Source organism: Hemicordylus capensis, chromosome 1 (genome assembly GCF_027244095.1).
Source record: "Hemicordylus capensis ecotype Gifberg chromosome 1, rHemCap1.1.pri, whole genome shotgun sequence".
NCBI classification, from domain to species: Eukaryota; Metazoa; Chordata; class Lepidosauria; order Squamata; family Cordylidae; genus Hemicordylus; species Hemicordylus capensis.
Genome location: NC_069657.1, coordinates 410,193,054 through 410,216,308, shown reverse-complemented (window position 1 = coordinate 410,216,308; position 23,255 = coordinate 410,193,054). Strand labels below are relative to the sequence as shown.

General features: G+C 44.7%; 1 protein-coding gene across 14 annotated transcripts in view; it reads left to right on the top strand.

The window, feature by feature from the left end:
* Positions 1-23,255, top strand: part of DNAH14 (dynein axonemal heavy chain 14) — a 477,343-nt gene that overhangs the window by 19,403 nt on the left and 434,685 nt on the right. For 12 of the 14 annotated variants that reach the window (XM_053307834.1, XM_053307849.1, XM_053307840.1 and 9 more), the window contains 3 exons: positions 12,591-12,724; positions 15,587-15,751; positions 17,335-17,447. In XM_053307834.1, the coding sequence (XP_053163809.1) occupies positions 12,591-12,724; positions 15,587-15,751; positions 17,335-17,447 (412 nt within the window). Of the gene's footprint in view, positions 1-12,590; positions 12,725-15,586; positions 15,752-17,334; positions 17,448-23,255 lie in introns of those variants that run through there. The other 2 variants (XM_053307905.1, XM_053307936.1) reach the window with 2 other exon arrangements.

Genomic DNA, 23,255 nt, shown 5'->3' with positions numbered 1-23,255 from the left:
AATTCGAAGCTACCTTTTTCGTACCACTTTGACAACAAGACAACAACTAGCTAATGCTAAGCACTTAGCTGAGTCCGAATCACGTACTTTAACATCTGCGGTTGTATTGCGGCGTCACGCCTGGTTGAGGGCTACGCAACTATAACAAGATATGAAAGACCGCATTGAAGGTCTGCCTTTTGGAGGAAAGGGGCTGTTTTCAGATGACACTGATACGACCATGGAGCAGTGGAAGAAATCCAAACTGACAGCACGCTCCTTCACGAACCAAAAACTTAGTTCTACACGGAGCCAGTCATACCAGAGGTACCAACCCTATCAACAGAGACAGGGTTACTATCGCCAGCCGGAACGAAGAGATTATAGACTCCAGTACCAACGTTATAATCGACGGCAGTTCCAGCCACGGAACAGGCCTAACCAGCAAGGCCGCAATAAGGCGTCCCAGCAACCAAAGCAGCAGCTTTGATCTGTTACAGAGCCCACTGACCAACAACATCTTGCCCCCGAATCCCTGCGAGACATTCAACACCAACAAAAGCACGAGGAAAAAGATCACCTTGTCGCCTGCTGGAAATACCATCAAACTGGCCAATCATGCTCAAGCATGGCACCGCATAACATCAGACCGGTGGGTGTTACTGTCAAGATCTTGACCGGACTTGGCTGCACGCTGTCGACATATAGTTTGACGAATGTTGTTTTTCAGCAGTGAGTAGCCGACTGACGACGTGATTTATAGTGCAAGCCACGAGAGCTCCCAGCTGGCAGGGATTTAAGGCTTATCAGCCCTCTGCAAGAGGCGTTAGCTTTTCCTAATAGTCTCCAATTGATCCCTGCGTCTCATGACACGCCGCTGTTGGGGGGTCAGCGGGGGTTGGTTGCATAGCTCTTCTTCCAATTGGTCTTTCATGATTTCTGCTGCCTCAGGTTGTTGTGCCTGCTCAGAGTCATTATCCACAGCTGTTTCATGAACACTGACAGCCGGGCTTTGGCCCTCAGACACTCCTGCATCGCCTGGAAAGTTGACAGCTTTCCCTTCCTCCTCACTGTTGGAGATCGAGGGCGTGACAGTTATGAATAGTTTCGACAGGTTATGCTATAGAGTTCAAGGATCTACCTCCATTCCAGGGGTTGAGATTCACGCCAGACATGGGTACCATTCAAGAGCCCATTACCATCTTATACCCTGACAACGGATGCGTCCATGAGCGGATGGGGCGCTCACATGGAAATCAGAAGAGCTCAAGGTCTCTGGAATCAGAAAGAATGCCACATGCATATCAACTTCCTGGAGTTACTAGCTGCATACAGGGCTTTGCTTACGCTGGGGAACGACCTGCAGAACACAGTGGTTCAACTACAGATGGACAACACCACAGCAATAGCCTATGTGAACAAACAAGGGGGCACAGTGTCACGTGCACTGTGCAACCTGAGCTTGCAGATATGGAATTGGTGTATTCCAAAAGGCCTCCACTTACAAGTAATACATATCAAGGGGAGCCTGAACTGTTTGGCAGATGCATTAAGCAGGGAGATTGTACTACCTCAACACGAGTGGGAGCTGCACACAGAGATCCTACAAGATCTGTTCGCGACCTGGGGGCGGCCGGAGGTGGATCTGTTTGCAACAGAACTCAACAAGAAATGCGATGTTTACTGTTCCAGAATGGGACTGGGAAGACATTCCAAGGGCGACGCCTTTCAATTTCAGTGGGTGAAGAGCTTCTTCTACATATATCCACCAACTCCGCTCCTTTCCAGGATCGTGGCCAAACTGCTTCAAGAACATACGCGGGCAATCGTGATTGCTCCCTGGTGGCCTCGCCAGCCCTGGTTCACTCAGCTACTCAAACTCTCGAAAGGTACTTACAAACGGCTCCCCAAGTGGGAAGATCAACTTTCACAGAATCAGGGCCAGAGCCTGCACCCCAACCTGTCAGTATTAAACCTGACAGCTTGGAAGATAGGCTACTGAAGAAGATCCTTCTGAACACGCGTAAAGAATCTACGAGGAAGAATTACAATGCTAAGTGGCGCAGGTTCACCACCTATGCACGGGAGCATAAATTTCAACCGAAGAAGGCAGAACTTAAAGAAGTGCTCCTTTATCTCACCTCATTGAAGAGAGCTGGGTTGGCAAATGTGTCCATAAAGGTTCACATGGCGGCTTTGTCAGCACGGCACGCAGGTTGGGATGGCAAAACTGTTTTCACACATCCTAAATGCAAGGACTTCCTCAGGGGGATAAATAATCTTTACCCACCTGTTCGACAGCCGGCAGAAAAATGGAGCCTCTCACTGGTGCTGGGGCACTGACAGAAGCCCCCTTCGAACCCATGGCCTCGGCGTCATTAAAGTTAATAACTCTTAAGACCTTATTCTTAGTGGCAATAACCACAGCAAGAAGAATGAGTGAACTCGGGGCCCTCCAGATTGATGAGCCATACACTGTGATTCACGCAGATCAGGTGATAATGTGCTTGGACCCGGACTTCAGGCCGAAGATCATCACTGATTTCCACCTCAATGTGAATATAGTTTTGCCAACCTTCTTTAAGGATCCAGAGTCGCGACTTGACAAGGCAAAGCATTCTCTGGATGTAAGGAGGGCGCTACTGTACTATTTGAAAGCTACACAGCGAGTGCATAAGACGAAACTCCTATTTGTCTGTGAAAAGGGCCGACATAAAAGGCAGCCCCCATCCCGCCAGAAGTTAGCTTTCTGGCTGGTGGAATTGATAAGGAAGGCTTATGAATTACAGAACGTTGATCCGCCCTCTAAGGTACGGGCACACTCCACCAGGGCGTATGCAACCTCTGCAGCACACCTGTCGGGCATTAGGTTCCAGGACATTTGTGTGGCAGCTACGTGGGCGTCACACCAGACTTTTATCAAGCACTATGCTTTGGACATTAGATTGGCAGCTGCGGCTGAATCTGGACGGGTGGTTTTAAAGAGAATCCTACCGTAGCTTCCTGCACCCACCTCCATGCTTCTGGATTGTGATTCACCCAGTCCTTATGGATGTTGGAACCACTATCCAGATAAACAGGTTGCTTACCTGTAACAGGTGATCTGGTAGTGGTTCCATACATTCATAAGACCCGCCTGTCCATCCCCACTGCATGTTCAAGGTGCTCAAGAGGATTGAGGGGATTAAACTACGGTGTTTGTTTAGCAACAGTTCTATCTGACCTACTGTCTGACTCAACTAAAGATCAGAGTGCCAGTCGTCCTCAGATACACTGAATGGCTTATCACCAAGAAACTGAGGAAAGGGGACACCTAACCGCCGTTTAAGGGTACTGCAGCCACGTGCTGCCGGCGGTTGGGCATCGCGAGGAGCTAGAGAATTCTATCTGAAGTATGGTCTGCGCAGGCGCAGAACCCAGTCCTTATGAATGTATGGAACCACTACCAGATCACCTGTTACAGGTAAGCAACCTGTTTTTCAGGAACAGGACAATGCCTACCTTTTGAAGCACCCAGCTCCTAATTCACTTGTTATAGATTGTGCAACTTCTGCAAAGCCAGGTAGATGTCATACTATACCTGGTGATAAAGAGGGTAGAAAGTTGGACTTTTTGGGCAGAAAAATTTACTCCACATCCTGCCTGTCTGTCAAAATAGTGAACTACTCAGCCTGCATAGCCAAATATCATCACTGCCTCTGGGAAGGGCTGCAACATTACTTGGACACTTTGTCACCTGAGGAATTCAAGAAGCGGTTCCAGCAGATCTTAAATAAGTCAGTGGCAGTTACTCACCAACAGCTCAGCATGGCAAAACATCTGGCCAAATCTGAGTCTTGATCTATGACTGCCACTGTATTATTACGACAACATGCCTGGCTTAGCTCTACCTCTCTACAGAATGATATGAAGGAAAAGATCAAAAGTTTGCCATTCAATGGGAAAGGCCTCTTCAGTGAGGAAACAAACTCCACAATGGAGAAGTTAAAGAAATCAAAATTTAGGGCAAGGACCTTCACTGCATCTTCTTCTTTGTTTACATTCAGAAAACAATATAATCCTTACAATAAGCGTCCCTATCAAAACAAGAACAAGAACAACCAATAGCAACATACTAAGCAAGTGGAGCCTCAGAGACATCTTTGAGGTTTGTGTCCGCCCACCACCACTATTACATCACCCAACCCAATCCCCACCACCTCCACCATTAGGGGTACAACATCATAGTGTGCAACCAACTCCACCTGGGTTCTAACCCCACCATTAATGCCGGCGTCCAATTCCATCAAGCTGGCACGCTATGCCCCTGAATGGCACTGCTTAACATCAGACTGCTGGGTCCTGAAAATTATTTCCATGGCGTGCACCATCAAGTTCAAGATGACACCAAAATGTTCAGGGATGAAATTCACCCAACCGACCCCATCATTGGAGGAAGAGGTGAAGGAGCTGTTAGTGAAGGGGGCTATCACCCCTGTGCAGTGCGCACACAGATGGGAGGGATTTTATTCCCATTATTTTCAAATACCAAAGAGGTACAGCAGGATCCATCCGATCATGGACCTTCACCACCTAAACATATTTGTCCATGTGAAAAAATTCCGAATGATAGCATTGCAAGAGATCCTACTGCTTCTGTATCAAGAGAACCGGCTTACAGCACTGGATCTAAAGGATGTGTGTTTTCACATTAGCATCAGGAAAGTGCAGATATAATATCTAAGATTCACCATTGGAGATCAAGTATACCAATGCAAGGTATTGCCCTCTCCTCTGCCTCCAGGGTATTTAGCAAGTGCATGATTGTGGTGGTGGTTTATCTGAGAACGTGGGGCATTGCTGTTTACCCGTATTTGAATGACTGGCTCTTAATGCCTGTTGGGCGTTCCTACCATCCCCCGCAAGACAGGGTTGTGTACCCAGCCAAATGGTAGGGTGCCAAGGGAAGCCGGGGGCTCCAAACGCCAAGTTAACCACAGTAATTACCTATCAGGAATCAGGGAGGGCTCAGGGAGAAGTGCAACAGCTGCTGGGGGATGGGCGGGGACAGCCCAGGAGACGGTAGCTTGGTGGAGAGAGAATAGCAATGATATTCCACAGTTGCAAACGGGTGCAGGGATATTAAGGAAGGGGGTGGAGTTAGACAAGCCCCTTTTGGGAGCCAGGGGTTGGCTGGCCATGACACCTGTGCAGCTAGGGAAGGCAGAGCAGGTTGGAAGGGGGAGGAGTGTCTGAAATACAGGGCTCTATTTAAGCCAGGGGCTGCTGAGGATGAGGAGATCAGCCGGGATGGGCTTGTTGTCTGACTGTCTCCCAGAGAGAATCTCAGACCTTTTTGCTCCCGCTGATAGGAGAAGAATGGAGTGAATGAACTTCCCTCCTTCTCCAACTCTGAGGCCGTGCCCAAGCCTAGAATTTAGTACTGGAGGGCAGAAAGTTTTCCTTAGAGAATTCCTCCCCACAGGACCGCTGACAACATCAGAAGACCAAGATGAGTTACATTCTTAGATGTCATATGTGTTAGATCTCCTCCAAGACTTGGGGAACCAAGTCAGTTGGACAAAGTCCCACCTAGAAGCAGTTCATGTCATAAGCTACATTGGAAAGATCCTAAACACAGAGACAAAATGAGCATACCTACCCCAGGAATGTTATGAGTGCATTGTTTTTAAATTGCTTTGGCTATTTAATTAGTGTTTTATGATGTTTTAATTATTAATTATTATTTTATGTAGTTTTATAATTTCTGTTTTAATTGTTAATTGATTTTAATGGTGTTTTAATGTAAACTGCCCTGAGCCTTTTGGAAGGGTGGTATAAACATCATCATCATCATCATCATCATCATCATCCCATCAACAATATGGTGAGACGTAACTTTAATAAATCTATACCGGATCGGTCGTCACCTGGGTCAATAAGGACCGCGCCAGGTGCTGGAGTCCCTGGACAAGTGGGCAACAGGACTCTGGTGGCAAGTGGGCTACAGGACTCAGGATCCTCAGTTGAGCAACCAGGGCTGGAGACAACAGGGTTACTGGAAGAAACGTTGCTTAATCGGAAAAAATATACAAAAAATGCCAACAAGGAAATAATGATCTGCTATTACAATTCTAGCCCAACTAGAAGAGGTTATTTAAAAAGAATGTACCAAATTTGGAAAGAGAAGCATCCAGATACAGAAATAACAGAACAAAGGTTAGCAGACCAGAGAAGTTTCATAATAAGAAATAAAGTATTCACAGAAGTTGAGCTGGAAGAACTGCAAAGAGCAACACAGGCTCAAGATATGGAAGAAGAATTACCACCAATTGAAGAAGTTGCTCTTTGCCTGTGGAGGAGGTGTTGGAAATAGAGGATGCCACTATTGCTGAACTGTTTCAAAATCAAAACCAGGCAACCTCCCCTTTGCCTTCACCTCAAAAACCCAAATGCCATTTAACAGAAAAGTAACAAGAACTAAAGCAAAAAATAAATGAGCACATGAACCAAACAACCACCAGGGTTCGACTTCCAGCTCTAAAAACAGTTGCCAAAAAACAACTTGCTCAGGCATTAAAATATTTCAATGCCTCAGTTGCAGAAATAACAACCAATAATTTGCAAGAAACAAACCAACTAATGTACAGTGCAGCAACAACAACAACACAAGAGCTTGGATATAAGATCAGTGGACCTGTCAAAAAAGAAAGTCGTACATCACCTAAATGGAAGATTAGATTAGAAAATAAAATCTCCAGGCTTGGATCGGATGCTAGTAAATTGAAAGATATGAAAGACAAGAAGCAGAAGAATGAAAACACCAAACAGTATCTGATCCAAAAATAACATCTAGATTCAAGGAAAATTAGAGAAGTCCTGGACACAATAAAGCAGCAAATAACAGCAGTGTCAAAGAAGATTAGCAGGTATGAAGCTAGAATTACACAACACAGGCAGAATCTCCAATTCCAGTCGAATCAGAGACGTTTCTACCAAAGCATAGAAGGAGAAACTGCAAGAAACATAGAAACACCAAATAAAGAAGAAACAGTGCAGTTCTGGGGGAAACTAAGGGATAATCCAATAGATTATAATAAAAAAGCAGGCTGGATGAAAGAGGTCAAAAAATGTAACCAACAAATGCAAGATCTAATAATAACACCAGAATTAATAAGTGAAAGAACAAAGACAATTAAAAACTGGACAGCACCAGGCGACGATGAACTGCAGGGCTTTTGGCTTAAACACCTAACAAGCCTTCATAAACATATATCAAAACAGTTCAATCACATTTTGCAAGGAGGTGATATTGAACAATGGCTAACAACTGGGAAAACTCATCTCATCATGAAAGACCCAGCAAAAGGTGCAGTTCCAAGTAATTATAGACCGATAACCTGCCTGCCAACCATGTTCAAATTATTAACTGGAATCATAGCAGATGAAGTACTGCAACACTTATTAACTAATAAGCAGCTTCCAGTTGAACAGAAAGGAAATTGCTCGAACACCAGAGGCACAAAAGACCAGCTGCTGATTGACAAAATGATTTTAGAAAATTGAAAGAGAAGAAAAACAAATCTAAGTGTTGCATGGATTGTTGCAAAGACAAGAAGGTCTTTGACTCATTGCTTCACACATGGATACTAAAATGTTTAGAAACAACTGGTGTCAGCAAAAACATTCAGATATTTATTTAAAAAGCAATGAGCATGTGGAGTACACAGTTAATCAATAGCGAGACGCTTGGACAGGTTAGCATTAGAAGAGGTATTTTCCAAGGGGACTCACTATCCCCTCTATTGTTTGTAATCTCCATGACTCCACTTCCACAAATACTAAACAAAACAGGTCTAGGATACCAAACATCTAAAACATCAAGTAAGATCAACCATCTGCTGTACATGGATGATCTGAAGTTGTATGGAAAGTCCCAGTCAGAAATCGAATCACTACTAAACATATTCAGTAGCGATATAGCAGTGGAGTTTGGACTAGACAAGTGTGCTGCATTAATAATGAACAGAGGAAAAATAGCAAAAACAGAAGGAATAGAACTACCCAATGGAAGCAACATCAAGAACCTGGAAGAGAAAGAACATTACAAATACTTGGGCATTCTCCAGGCTGATAACATTGCACACACTGAAGTTAAAAGAAAAATTGGAAGTGAATACATCAGGAGAGTTAGAAAAATCCTCAAGTCCAAACTCAATGGTGGGAACACCATACAAGCCATAAACACCTGGGCTATACCTATTATACCTACACCATACAAGCCATAAACACCTGGGCTATACCTTTAAATTGTTCTGACTATCTAATTGTTGTTTTATGATGTTTTTAATTGTTAATCATTGTTTTATCCTTTATAATTTTTGTTTAATTATTAACTGATTTTAATGGTGTTTTAATGTAAACCGCCCTGAGGCTTTTGGAAGGGCGGTATAAAAGTTTTAATAATAATATCAGATACAGTGCAGGAATAATAGACTGGACCCAGGCAGAGCCAGAGACACTAGATCGTAAGACCAGGAAAATCATGACCATCAATCATGCTCTGCACCCCCGCAGTTATGTAGATAGGCTATACCTCCCTCGCAGCTCAGGTGGAACAGGAATTCTGCAAGTCCATCAAACAGCAGAGGAGGAGAAAAGAAGCCTTGAAGAATATATCAAGGACAGTGAAGAAGATGCACTTCAAATGGTCAATAACGAGAAACTATTCAACACCAATGAAAGAAAGCAGGCCTACAAGAAAGAACAAGTCAAGAACCGAGCAGAAAAATGGAAAAAGAAGCCACTGCATGGTCAATATTTGCACAATATAAGTGGAAAATCAGACATCACCAAGACCTGGCAATGGCTTAAGAATGGCAACTTGAAGAAAGAAACAGAGGGTCTAATACTGGCTGCACAAGAACAAGCACTAAGAACAAATGTAATAAGAGCAAAAGTCAAAAAATCAACAACAAACAGCAAGTGCCGCCTTTGTAAAGAAGCAGATGAAACAGTGGACCACCTAATCAGCTGTTGTAAAAAGATCACACAGACTGACTACACACAAAGGCATGACAAGGTAGCAGGGATGATACACTGGAACATCTGCAAAAAATACAAGCTACCTGTAGCCAAAAATTGGTGGGACCATAAAATTGAAAAAGTGGTAGAAAACAAAGATGCACAAATATTATGGGACTTCCGACTACAAACAGACAAACATCTGCCACACAATACACTAGATATAGCTGTAGTTGAGAAGAAAGTAAAACAAGTTAAAATAATCGACATAGCAATACCAGGGGATAGCAGAATAGACGAAAGAGAAATAGAAAAAATCACTAAATACAAAGATCTACAAATTGAAATTGAAAGGCTGTGGCAGAAAAAGACCAAAATAATCCCAGTGGTAATTGGCACCCTAGGTGCAATTCCAAGACAACTTGAAGAGCACCTCAACACCATAGGGGCCACAGAAATCACCATCAGCCAATTACAGAAAGCAGCTTTACTGGGAACAGCCTATATTCTGCGACGATATCTATAACAACAGCAACAACATTGACAATAAAATTCAGCCATCCCAGATCCTTGGGAAGGACTCAATGTCTGGATAAAACATACCAGTCAATAACACTTGTCTGACTGTGTAAACAACAACAGCAACGGATCTGATTCTCGACTTCCAACAACATCCAACTCAGCTGGCTCAGCTCATTCAGAGCCTATTAATCCTCATGGCATTCTGCAACACAATAGTACGTTATGCACGATTAAAAATGCAAAAACTACAGCTTTGGTTTCTTTCCAATTTCCACCCGAACGTGGACAGCCAGCGAATGCATTTCGAGATCCTCGTACAGATTCTGCACTCTTTGAATTGGTGGATAAACAAGGGAAACCTCCTGGAAGGGGTCCCTTTTCATATAATAACTCCTACTATCTGGCTGACAATGGATGCATCCCCGTTGGGTTGGGGTGCTCACTGCAAAGGCCATCAGATACAAGGCAAGTGGAGCCCACAGCAAGGACAGTTCCATATCAACCTTTTGGAGCTCTTTGCTGTTTTTCTAGCAGTAAAAGCATTTCTACCACTTCTGCAGGGATAAGTAGTTCAAGTGCAATTGGACAATACTACTGCCCTGGCCTACATCGACAGGCAGGGGGGAACAGTGTTGTGGTTTCTTTGCGCCCTCAGCCTGCAACTTTGGCATTGGTGCATCAGACATCAGATCTACCTCTTGGCAATTCACATATGGGGACTGGACAGTGTCTTAGCAGATGATCTGAGCTGCACCTTTGATGATCTGAGCTGCCCAACAACACCAACATGAGTGGGAGCTATAGACAGAATATGTTGCCGCACTCTTCGAGGACTGGGTATGTCCTACCATAGACCTCGGAGAACACAAAGTGCAACTGCTTTTGTTCCAGGGCAGGTCATAACCCACAGTCATTGGTGGACGTGTTTCAGATGTACTGGATTCGGGAGATCCCATACATGTTTCTGCCATAACCGTTGATCAATCGTGTGGTGGCACTTCTACTGGCTCCTCCAACTTTGTGCATTCTAGTGACCCCGTGGAGGCCAAGGCAACCTTGGTTTCCACAGGTACTCAAACTATCAGGAAACAAGTATTGAAGGCTACTGCAAGAGGTAGACTTTCTGACACAAGACAACAGCCAAATACTACATGCAGATGTACCCACACTTCATTTAACAGTGGGTCGCATAGGCTTCTAATGAAGATCTTGCTTAACCAGAGGAAGCCTTCCACCAGACGTAATTACAAAATCCAGTGGCCCATGGGCTTGTCGTTTTGGGGGTGTTTGGCACCCTATGTGCACTACACCAGAACCTGCTCTGGGCCACCCTGGTACCCTCCAAGTGGAGTTATGGTGCTGCTGAAATTCCCCATTATTTTCGTAAATCTGCCGGGCTTAGCCAGACGCAGCCAGAAGCATAAGGAGAATAACAAACTTCTATGGGAATAAATTGTCCAAACCAGTCCATCAATCCGAAATTCAACAAGGTCCAAAGTGAAATCCAGAGGCAAGGTCAGTCAGTCCAAGGTCTAAACACTTTCAAGGAAAAATACAGGAACGCAGCCAAGAAGCATGGAAGAAACTGTTGTTGCTATCAGCAGGGAAGTTCTGTTACAGGTGTCTTAAATAGGCTGAGGCCCCCCCCCCCGGTGCTGTCAATTAAGAGTTGCTGAGTCAGCAGCTTTGCCTGTTTTACGTATGTGAGTTTTTAGCTCTTGTTGTCTTTTGGATCGGCGCTGGGATTGGTTGCGCCTCCTCCACAAGAGCTGCCTCACCCGGCTGTAATTCTTCTATTCCCTGTACGGCAGACCCACTCTCCTTAGCAAGCTCTGGTCCTTGCCCACCCTCATCTACTGTTTGCTCTGTCTCAATCTCCAACTCCTCCTCGGAGTCTTCCAGCATGCCCATGACAATTATTCTCTATGGGGGGAAAGCTTAAATATGCACCGACTTCAAAAAATCTTTAAAAATTATCCTGTTCACCCATTTCTTTGAAATCTGGGTGGTAGCAGGCACCCATTGGGGCACTACCACCTGACGAACTCTTCTGCCTCTGGAACCCCCTTTCTGCCCCAAATCTGCCACAAAGACATGCCATCAATTTTTTTAAAAAATACCTCTTTGCCTGATTTCTTTGAAATCTGGGTGGTAGCTTCCTTGTACCCATTGGGCACTACCATCCACCACAACCCTCTCTTGGCCACCCTGGTGCCCCCCCCGGGAGTTATAACCAGGCTGATGAAATCCCCATTATTCCCTATGGGGAAAAGCTTAAAGACCGTGAACTTCATAACGTTTTTGCCCAATTCTGTTGAAATCTGGGTGGCAGCTTCCATGCACCCATTGGGCACTACTACCCACCACAACCCGCTTTGGGCCACCCTGGTGCCCCCATGTGGAGTTATAAGGCTGCAGAAATTCCCATATTTGATATGGGGGGAAGCTTAAAGACATGCCAAATTCAATTTTCTTTTTTTAAAAAAATCACCCCTCTGCCCAATTTCATTGAAATTTGGGTGGTAGATTCCACCCATTGGGCACTACCACCCACCCCACTCTTTTGCCCCTGGAACCTCTTTTTTATTTTATTTTATTTATTTATTTATTTATTTATTTATTTAATTTATATACCGCCCTTCCTTTTTTTGCCCCAAATCAATTCAGATTCGGAAACTTTGGGTACAGATAGAATCTGGGGTGATTTGGGAGGGGCAGATTCAGACCCAAAACAAATTAGGGGTGATTTGGTTTGGGTACAAATCAAATCAAAAAAATCAATTCGTGTACATCCTTAATATCATCTCCCTTTATTGTTAAAGCTTAATATGTGGCAGTGTGGCCAGAACCTAAGGGGCATACTCGTGAGTCAAATGGGCCGTAACCCAAAATTTGGCTTTAAAAAAGCCAAATCTGGCAACAGAGATATGTGGTCATAGTTTAGTATGTTCATAATTGTGGGTTTTTCACAGATCAAGAATTGTCTTGATTCATTAGTAAAATAAAATGGAATATGATGTTTGGGAAAATTTATAACGGCGACAATATGGTGAAAGCAATATTTACTGATTATTGTTCTGTTCCAGAACCCATCATTGATGATGTGATATATCATATTTTGAGACTGAGAGATAAACTTGGGTGGCAGACATCATTACCACCATGTGGACTTGTAACTAAACCAGCAGATGCAGCTGATTTTCAGAAGATCATGCTTCCGGTACTTACTTTTTCAGTTCAAGGCAGTTTGTTTGTTTAGGATGCAATTTAGGACCTGTTGAAATTTATGACCAATTTTCATTTATTTTAATGGTATTGTATTCCTGAACACAAAAGGAATACAATAACAGACCTGTCTCCAACCTTCCTTGGTTGGGCAAGGTTATTGAGAGGGTGGTGGCCTCTCAGCTCCAGGCAGTCTTGGAGGAAACTGATTATCTGGAGCCATTTCAGACTGGCTTTTGGGCGGGCTATGGGGTGGAGACTGCCTTGGTTGGCCTGATGGATGATCTCCAGTTGGGATAAGACAGAGGTAGTGTGACTGTTTTGGTCCTTTTGGATCTCTCAGCAGCTTTCGATACTATCAGTCATAGTACTCTTCTGGAGCATCTGAGGGGGTTGAAGGTGGGAGGTACTGTTTTGCAGTGATTTCACTCCTATCTCTTGGGCAGGTTCCAGATGGTGTTCTATGGAGACTGTTGTTCTTCAAACCATGAACTTTCATATGGTGTCCCTCAGGGCTCCATATAGTTTCCGATGTTGTTTAACATTTACATGAAACCGCTGGGAGAGATCATTAGGGGGATATGGTGCAGGGTATTGTCAGTATGCTGATGAAACCCAAATATATTTCTCCATGTCAACATCATCGGGAGTAGGCATAACCACCCTAGATGCCTGCCTGGAGTCAATAAAGGGCTGGACAAGGGATAACAAACTGAGGCTTAATCTAGATAAGATGGAGGTACTTATTATGCAAGGTTGGAACTCGAGAGATGATTTTGACCTTCCTGTTCTGGATGGGGTCACACTTCTCCAGAAGGAACAGGTACGTGGTCTGGGAGTGCTTCTGGATCCAAACCTATCTCTGGTGCCCCAGGTTGAGGCGGTGGCTAGAAGTGCCTTCTATCAGCTTCAGCTGATACGCCAGCTGCGCCCGTTACTTGAGATAAATGGCCTCAAAATGGTGCAATGCCCACCAAGTGCCCACCAAGTGCAACGCCCCTTCTGTCAGCTCTACAACTAACGCCACTGCCTCTGGTTATCCAGCATCTTCGTGTGCCCATGTATGTTTCAGTAGGAATACAGACTAGCCCTCCATGCATGGTTGACGGTTTCTGTACATTTTTCTGCCCTACTGTCTGTTGAACAGGGTACTAGTGAAAATCCTTGAAGAATCTGCGGACTGCATGTTGATTGCTCCATGGTGGCCCTGGCAGCCATGGTTTCAACAGGTACTCAGACTGTTGAAGGGTCGCCACAGGCGTCTGCCTCAACCCAAGGTTCTTCTCCTTCAGGAAGGCAGAAGGCTATGTCATCCCAACCTAAAAACTCTGAACTTGACAACAAGGAGTATACACTCTTGACTGACATCCTCCTTAACAACCAGAAGAATTCTACTTGCATAAACTACAATAGCAAGTGGAATTGGTTCAGACTTTATGCTCATGAACATGGGTTCCTGCCTAGTGCTGCTACTTCATGAGAAGTCTTACTCTGACTCACATCTCTGAAGCACAGTAACCTGGTCAATGTCTCCATCAAAGTTCACCTGGCTGCTATTTCTGCTATTTTTTTTGCCATCCCGGATGGGATGGGAAAACTGTTTTCTCTCCCCCAGACTCTAAGAGATTCCTTAAAGGGTTAAACAACCTTTACCTGCCTATCTGATGGTCCACTGATTAATGGAGCCTCTCTCTCGTTCTCTCAGCCTTCACAGAGTCTCAATTTGAGCCCATGGCTACGGCACCTCCTAAATTGGTAACACAGAAAACTGTTTTTTAATTGGCCATAACGTTGACATGCCGTGTCAGCGAGCTAAATGCTCTTCATATAGATCTTCCCTATGCAAAATTCCATGAGGACAAAGTAGTGCTTCACATGGCCCGAATTCAGGCCTAAAATAGTCACTGACTTTCATATTAATAGTGACATCATCTTACCTACCTTCTTCCAGAATCCCATGACACCTCTTGAGCACTCATTGCATTCCTTGGATTTGAAATGTGTTCTCCTTTTCAAACCCTATAGAAAGACAAAAAGGCTTTTGTAAGTTACAAAGGTAACGTGAAAGGTTACCAAATATCAAGACAGAGACTATCCCACTGGATCGTGCAGTTGATTTTTCTGGCTTACAAGCACAAAAAAGGTGGACCCTCCTAAAACCATACAGGCCCATCCTACTAGGGCTTATGCTATTTCTGCTGCCCATATGGAAGGAATCAGGCTCAGAGACATTTGTACTGCAGCAACCTGGTCCTCTGAGCATACCTTTGTCAAGCATTACACTTTGGACCTCCGCTCTGCAGCTCAGGCCAATTTCGGGAGGGGTGTGCTGAAAAGGGTCTTACCTTAGCATACTATGCCCGCCTCCAGATTAACAGCTCATTAGTCACCCATTCTTATGGCTGCTGTACTTCAAGGAGCTAGTCAATTCTGCCTGAATGACTCCCGCACAGACAGTACTCATTCTTATGACTGCAACCAATCACTACCAGATCATTGGTTACAGATGAGCAACTTGTTTTTCTTCTCCCAGGGACTTTTTGTTGATGAAGAGACATTTTTAGTTTTGACTTTTAAAAATCAATGTGCCTTTTAAAGATATAATGGTCCTTAGAAGTGAATGTATTTATAATCTCACTTTGTGATCTTCATTAATCAGTGATGGTTAAGTTTTAATAAGCTTTATTTTTACAGTATAAACTATGAAACCAGCCAATTATCTTGTTATTATACACAGATCTGTTTTAAAATAGTGGATTTATTATACTGCATATAATTTGGCTGCTTGTAAAAATGAATAGTATTTGCATAATCATTTTAATCTGTCCATGTTACTGCTTTTATTTTCTGTTATCAGAAACCTTCTTTAAAGAAAGATGATGGAGAGTATATATATTGTCTCATAAGAAACAGGGATGACCTTGAAGGAACCTATGATCCCTATGACTTGCAAGTAGTTTCTGCCAACATGGCTAGGCAAAGTAAAGAATATTGGACTATTACAGCTTCATATGTATCTAAGGTAACACAGCTTCTTTCCCAATCTGGTTAACCTTGCCGCCTATCTCTTTCTGCACTTGCTAACTTGTGGCAAGCTGCACATGTAGCAACAGCTTGTCTTACATGAACTCTCTGTCAATGTGTCTGAGGAGAATGTGTTGACATATCCTGGACTTGGGACAGGCAGTCTAGATCTTTCAGTCAAAGAGTATCAACATATACATCAACCATCAGAGGATTTTTGCTCTTCTAGAGGTCCACATCAGAGAAGGCAGCAGGTGCATTTGTGGCCATTCAACAGCACCACAATACATGGCTCAAGGTCAGAGTGCTGCCCCTTTAAACCCTTGGGTTAAACCCTTGATGTTTAACTTTTTGGATACCCTCTGTTAAATATCAGTGTGGTCCAGCATATATAAGGACATTTAGATTTGTCAAAACATTTTTGCCTGCTGCCTTTGAAGTTATATGGCTCTTATTCATTATCTTGCCTTTCTGCCTTCTTACCCTGCACTCTGCCTTTTAATCCACCTATTATCTGCTCTGCTGATATTGTCTCTGCAACTTGGTTGCCCGCTATGTGATGCACAGGCTGGTATCCACCTGACTGGAACACATCGAGCAGCTATACTTCAGGCATTTCGACTGTAGCTCTGCCTCCAAAATGCCCCAAAGGAGCACACTCCATCCATTCTCCTCAGTATTTTGTCTGTTACCACAGATAGCATGTCTTTGGAGTCCTTCTTTCCTCATCTTTTTAAATGTCAGTTTTACCTAAAAGAGGGTTAGGGTAACTTGCAACAGTTATTTAATCTCTACTGAATTCAGTGGGACCTATTTCCAAGTAAACATGCATAGGATTGTGCTGTTACAGCTTCAGAATAAATCTTCTAGAAGTATCTGAAGAATGTGAAAGTTTGAGGTTTTTGTGAAGTTTAGGAAGGAACAGGAATAGATACCTGAAGGGACACATTGTGCATTGAAGTGTCTTCCATAGCAAAGGGCTAATAATTGCTTGTTGAGTAATAGCATGATCCCAAACTGAGTGCAGAGAACAATCAATGCAATTTGGGATATGTATTTGGTCCTGGATATATATTTCTAGAGAGAAGTGGCATAATTGTGAGTTTTGCTTTTTTAAAAATGAAAATCTCTGACACCAGCTTTGATGGGTAAGGTGTCAGGTGACACAGTAGAATTCTTATGTTTTCTTTATAATTCACCAGCACCCTCTAGAGGTAAGGCTAAGGAAATGTCAAAATCCAAAATAAGCAGTATCGTTTTCTCAATTGCTGTGCGTCCTATTACTGTTTTGATGAAGCTCTTGTTACATTAACTTTGATATGACTGCCCATTTGCTGTAAACTTCTACTGTCAATTAAAATGACTTCCAGAGGCAGAATTTCTGAGGGAGCATGCTGTAAGTTTGAACAGTCATCAATACAATGTAAAAGTATAATTGTATCATAAAATATTGATACAATCATATCAATATTTTATATAAATATAAAATATTGATATTTTATTTTTAAAGTAATTCTATAACTCCTCAAATATAATTAAATTTTAAATTCATGAAACAAATGTTCTGCATCATGTTTCTAGTTTACTTCAGTATCTGGAACGGAAGAAATGGAAATAACACCAGTAATGGAGTGGTTATATGAAAGACAACTTTACTATCTGTTACGTAGTTTCGCTTTATGTTTTAATTTCAGGTAAGAGATTAAATCCTATTTTAAGTAATTATATCATTAGAATGATAATTTGTTACTAGCCGACCCCGCACAGAGCATCTGTGTGCTCTTTGGGGCCGGTGGTTACCTCTCCCCGCCCACCTTCTGCCCCAGTCTCCACTGCCCAGCTGCCTCCCCCCCCCACTTTCTCCCCCCCCCCCCGGGCCTTGCCTCCACAGCTGGGCTGGGCCCGCCATTGCCTCTGGCCTCTGCGGCCAGGCCTGCCGCGGTGACCAATCCTCCTGAGTGTGCCTCAGCCAATCAGGCCTGTTTGCCGCCCAGCCAATCAGCTGGGCACTGGGATGCACATTCCAAGGCACACCCAGGAGAATTATATATATATAGATGGCATCACATCCAAAATACAAAATGTTAGCCAATGTGTATTTTAGAATTCAAAGGGAGATGAGAACCACCCTTTAATGGAACTACGGCTTAGAGTTACCAGCAGCATTTGACCTAAAGTAATTGTACATAGGAAGATAGGAAGCTGTCTTTTACCAAGTCAGACCATTGGTCTGTCTAGCTTAGTATTGTGTACACAGACTCTCAGTGGCTTCTCCAGGCAGACTACTAGCAGGCAGGAATCTGTCCTATCTTGGAGATGCCAGGGAGGGAACTTGGAACCTTCTGTTTTGTTTTATTTTTATTTTTATTTTATTTATTTATTTATTTATTCAACATATTTTTATACCGCGCAAAACCTATGTCCCTGGGCAGTTTACAACAAAATAAAAACAGAAAGTAAAACATTAGTTAAAACAAAAACAAAAAGTTTAAAACATTACAACAATTTAAAATTTAAAAAACAATATTTTAAAACAGCATTAAAACCATTAAAACAATTATGTTTTAGGGGTGTACATTAGGGGTGTGCATGAATCGTTCGATGCTGAATTGGTTTGATTTGAACCGGGCTGGTTCGGTGGCTCAGTCATGAACCAAATGGGGTGGTTTGGTTTGCGATTGAACCAAACCAAGCCTTGTTCAAGTGAACCAGTTTGGCATCGAATGGGTGGGGGTGGTGAGAGAAGTAGTAAGGATCTTATCTGGCTGGTGTGACTGCTGGTGCCACCACTCCCCACCACCACAGCACAGCCCAAGCGCACAAGATGCCTTGATAGCAAGCCACCTGCACAGTGGTGGCATGATTCCAGCCTCCATACATTTAGAACCATGTTGCCGCTGCATGGGTGGCTTGCTAACAAGGCATCTTGCACACTTAGGCTTTGGGAGTGGCAGTGCCAACAGCTGTGCCATCTGGGTGAGAGACTACTTTTCTCACTGCCCCTGGCTGCCTCTTAGAGAGTCCAGATTCCCAGGAACCCCAGTCCTCCACCCCTTTACTTGTAAAGGGGAATTCTCACTGGATTCCTCTTTACAAGTTTTAGCTGCTAGAACTGCCAAACCATTTCAGTCAAATGGACTGGACTGGCTGACCGGTTCAACTGAACCGGTTCAGCAGCACATGGTTTGCTTTGAATTTGATCTGAATTCGAACTGAACAACAATTTTTAGTTCATGCGCATCCCTATTCAGCATGCAAGTGCTTCACCCAGAGCAGGCCCCATCTCCAAAGGGAAATATCTCCAAAGGGAAATATAATGAGCCCCTGGTGGCGCAGTGGTAAAACTGCCGCCCTGTAACCAGAAGGTTGCAAGTTCGATCCTGACCAGGGGCTCAAGGTTGATTCAGCCTTCCATCCTTCCGAGGTCGGTAAAATGAGTACCCAGAATGTTGGGGGCAATATGCTAAATCATTGTAAACCGCTTAGAGAGCTCCGGCTATAGAGCGGTATATAAATGTAAGTGCCATTGCTATTGCTAAATATCTTACAGTGCTCTCTGTAGTCTCCCTTTCAAATGCAAAACAGGGTGGACCCTGCTTAGCAAAGGGAACAATCCATGTTTACTGTCACAAGACCAGATTTCCTCTTCCTTGCATACAGATCACAATGAATGACTAAACACCTCATAATAAAAGTATTCCCTGTCATTCTGCCTCATTCATTAAATGTTTAACTGTTGCTCTATAGGGGAGGAAATATGAAGAAAAGGGGGCATGTGATAAGTGAGTGTGCTCATTCTGTACCAGGCATATTTTTGGTAAGAGTTGGGGATATGATTTCAGGTGTGTATTTTTTGGTGATTCTGCAGATAGGTTAAGACTGAAGTATCTGGGAGAGCAATTATGCATGATATGTAGTTGATCTGGATAGTGATCCGTTGCATTCATAATATTGGGTTCTGCGCCTGCGCAGTGACCTCACGGACCGATTAGCTAGCTCCTCGCTCCGCCCCTAACTGCCCTGCACGAGATCGTGTTCTCCTCATCCCTGGAAGTTGGGGTGTGTCTCTTTCAGTTTCTGTTTGACCACCCTTGCGTCAACACCTCGGACTGTTAGCTCCTCGGCTAGTTAGTGAATTGAATTATTGGTGAAAGACAAGGATTGGAGTAGGACGACGAACAGGTTATAGGACAAGTGGACTGTATATTGGACTGGAGTTTGGATTAACCAAAAAGACTAGAAAGCATAAAAACGAGCATTCTCATAGCGGGATGGCTGAGGCCATGTCAGCCAGAGACAGGCCCAAAACGACTTTCAAGCGCTTCTCAGAGTGCAATGCGAAGTTACCTTCAACGGATACGCATGAATCCTGTTTATTATGTCTGGGAGAGCAGCACAACCCGGCGAATTGTAAGATTTGCTCATCGTTTTCGAAGCAAACATTGAAGAACCGGGCGCTGAGACTCAGGGCGTCGCTTTCTGATGATGCGCTCCATCCACCGACTCGAAGGCCGTCGACCTCGATGTCAGGAGCCACCTCTATGTCGACCGCAATGTCGAAGGCGAGCGCTCTCACAATGTCGAAAGAGAGCACTCCCATGGCTGACTCTGCCAGTAGGCAGTCGAAAGCCACTGTCACTACGGAGTTTAAACAACCGGTGGACGCTAAAAAGAAGCGTCACCGGCATAAGCGGCACAAAAACAAATAGTCAACGGAGGAGGAGCAGGGGACTTCGCCCCCTCGGAAAAGGACGAAAAAGACTCGAGTCCATAGCCGTACTACATCTCCGTTGCCGCTCCGGTCGGATTGTGAAGACTGGGACTCTGCGGAGTAGGCTGCTTCGACACCGTGCATCTCGGTATCGAGAGGGAGCCAGGGTTTACCAGCAGCGACTGGGTCGATGTCGATATCAATGCAGACAATCACACAACCGCAGCTGAATTCGCCGATGTTTTCGGCATCGACGCGAGACTTGGTGTCGGCTATGAATTCCCCATCACAGGACACATCGATGTCAATGTCGGTGGCAGCCACACTGGCAAGATCGATGCCAAGAACACAGGACATGTCATTAGCATTACCATGCTCGGGATCGAGGGCCGCAACGGTATCGGCTTCGATGTCGAGAGATACTTTGATGCCGGCTTCGATGTCGAGAGATGCTTTGAAGCTGGGAAATGTGGAGCCGATGGGCTCAAGACCCCTTCAGCAGTGACGGGGTGCGATGGAGCTCACCCCGGCACAGACCCCGCTGGTCTCTCTAGCCGTGACTCCAAGACAGGAGTACAGGACAGAGGACTACCTGAATTTCAGAGAGGATGCCGCAGAGAGGGAGATAGCAGCAGGATCTGGAGCGAGAAGGGACTTGCTAGCACTTTTAGAATCGACTGATACAATGCCGACTGAGTCTACGTTTCATGGCTTTCCGGATCAGGGAGTCAGAATTCTGTCGGTACCGAATACACCATCGGTACTACCGGTACCGAGAACTCCGTCGGGGTCACCACAGCGTTTTACCGGCTGTGTTGCGACCAATACAACGTGTTTCGGCGGTGACTAGTCCAATGCATACGCAGAAACCACCAATGATGGATCGGGCGTCTGCGACCGGACTATCTCCGATGTTCGTACGCCCACCATCTTCCGCATCACAATCTGGCCACTTGTGCAGGTTCACACATGCCCCACTGGTGATTTATCCAGTGGACTACGCTGAGTACAAAATATGGAAAGCGCAGCAACAATCGGGAGCTGTGGTGACCCGGCCTGCACTGGTGCCTCCTGTTGAGACTTTGCCCGCCAGCACACCGGTAGCTGCATCTGCTCCTCCAGCTAGACAGCCACCTAAGGTGCCGGTTGGTCCTTTGGGGATGCCAGATTCTGGGGATGCTGATTCTTCAGACACAACGGAAACTGATGAGGACGACCCTTCCATCCCGGAGGAACCATTAGAACCAGAACTACCATCTGACGTAGCCCTACATACTTCGGTGTCGCCCTCGGAGGAATTAAAGGCATACCATATTCAGATTCGTGAAATGGCGGAGGCTTTGGGCCTTGAATTGAATCAACCGGAACTGGATCTAAAGGACCCCGTATACAATATGATGGCACGTGCCAAGGTGTCTCACCCAGTATCTTTGCCCATGCTACTGGAGATAACAAAAGCAGCACAAACTGCATGGGAGATCCTGCAAACATCGACAGCTACCTCACATAAACTTGAGGGCCTATATCGAGTGCAGGAGACTGACAGTGGCTACCTTGTGAAACACCCGGAGCCAAATTCATTGGTCATAGAGTGCGCCTCTTCAAAAGGAGGGGCACGGCATTCGACGCCCAGTGATAAAGAGGGCAGAAAGCTTGATGTCCTGGGCCGAAAGGTCTATGCAATGTCTAGTTTGGCAATCAAGATTGCAAATTACTCGGCTTGTTTGACAAGATATGGACACCACATTTGGGACACACTGTTCCAAGACTCGGCGATGATGTCACCGGAGGAGTTTCAGGAGAATTTTAAAAAGACATATGAGAAAGCAACGGTGATTACGCGGCATCTACTGAGCACGTTTAAGCATGCTGCTGAGACGGAGTCGCGTGCAATGACCACTGCTATAACCTTGCGGCGCCATGCGTGGCTACGTTCGACAAATTTGCAACAAGACATGCGCGATAAAGTAGAACACTTACCTTTTGATGGCAAAGGGCTCTTTGCCGAGACAACTGATGCTACTATGCAGTCATGGAAACAGTTGAAGTTCACCGCCAAGACGTTCATGGCAGCTGTGGGTGGTCAGATGTCAAAGAACCGCACTTATGGGCATCAGCAAGGCCGCTCAAGGTATAGACAGGATAGAAGGGACTATAAGCGGCAGTATAAGCCTTATCAATGAAATAAGCCCTATGCCCAGCGCCAAAGAGGACAGAAACAAGGCAAGGACCAACAAAAACAGTCTCTTTGATGGGATGGTCCATCCACCTCCTATGCTACCAACAACACTACAAGTTCAAGTACCCAGGACCCGCAACAACGGTCTTGTGCAGGTCAGCACTACCATCAAGCTGGCCAGTCACGCTCAAGCGTGGCGCAATATAACATCAGATCAATGGGTATTGAAAATCATAAGGTGTGGCTATGCGATAGAGTTCAAAACTTTGCCACCTTTCAAGGAATAACCTATAGCAGGCCAACCCAGGTGCTGATGGAGGAAGCACAGGTGTTGTTGGAAAAGCAAGCAATTGTGCCGGTGAGGTGGGTGGACAGAATGCAGGGATTCTATTCCCGTTATTTCCAAATCCCCAAGAAGGACGGGGGGATAAGAGCGATAATGGACTTGAGGCAGCTAAATTTGTATGTGGAAACGAGAAAATTCAGGATGATAACACTGCAGGGCATTTTACACCTACTGGTGCAAGAGGAGTGGGCCGTCACTCTGGACCTGAAGGATGCCTATTTTCATACAGGCATTCGCGAAGGACATCGCAAGTACCTGTGATTCAC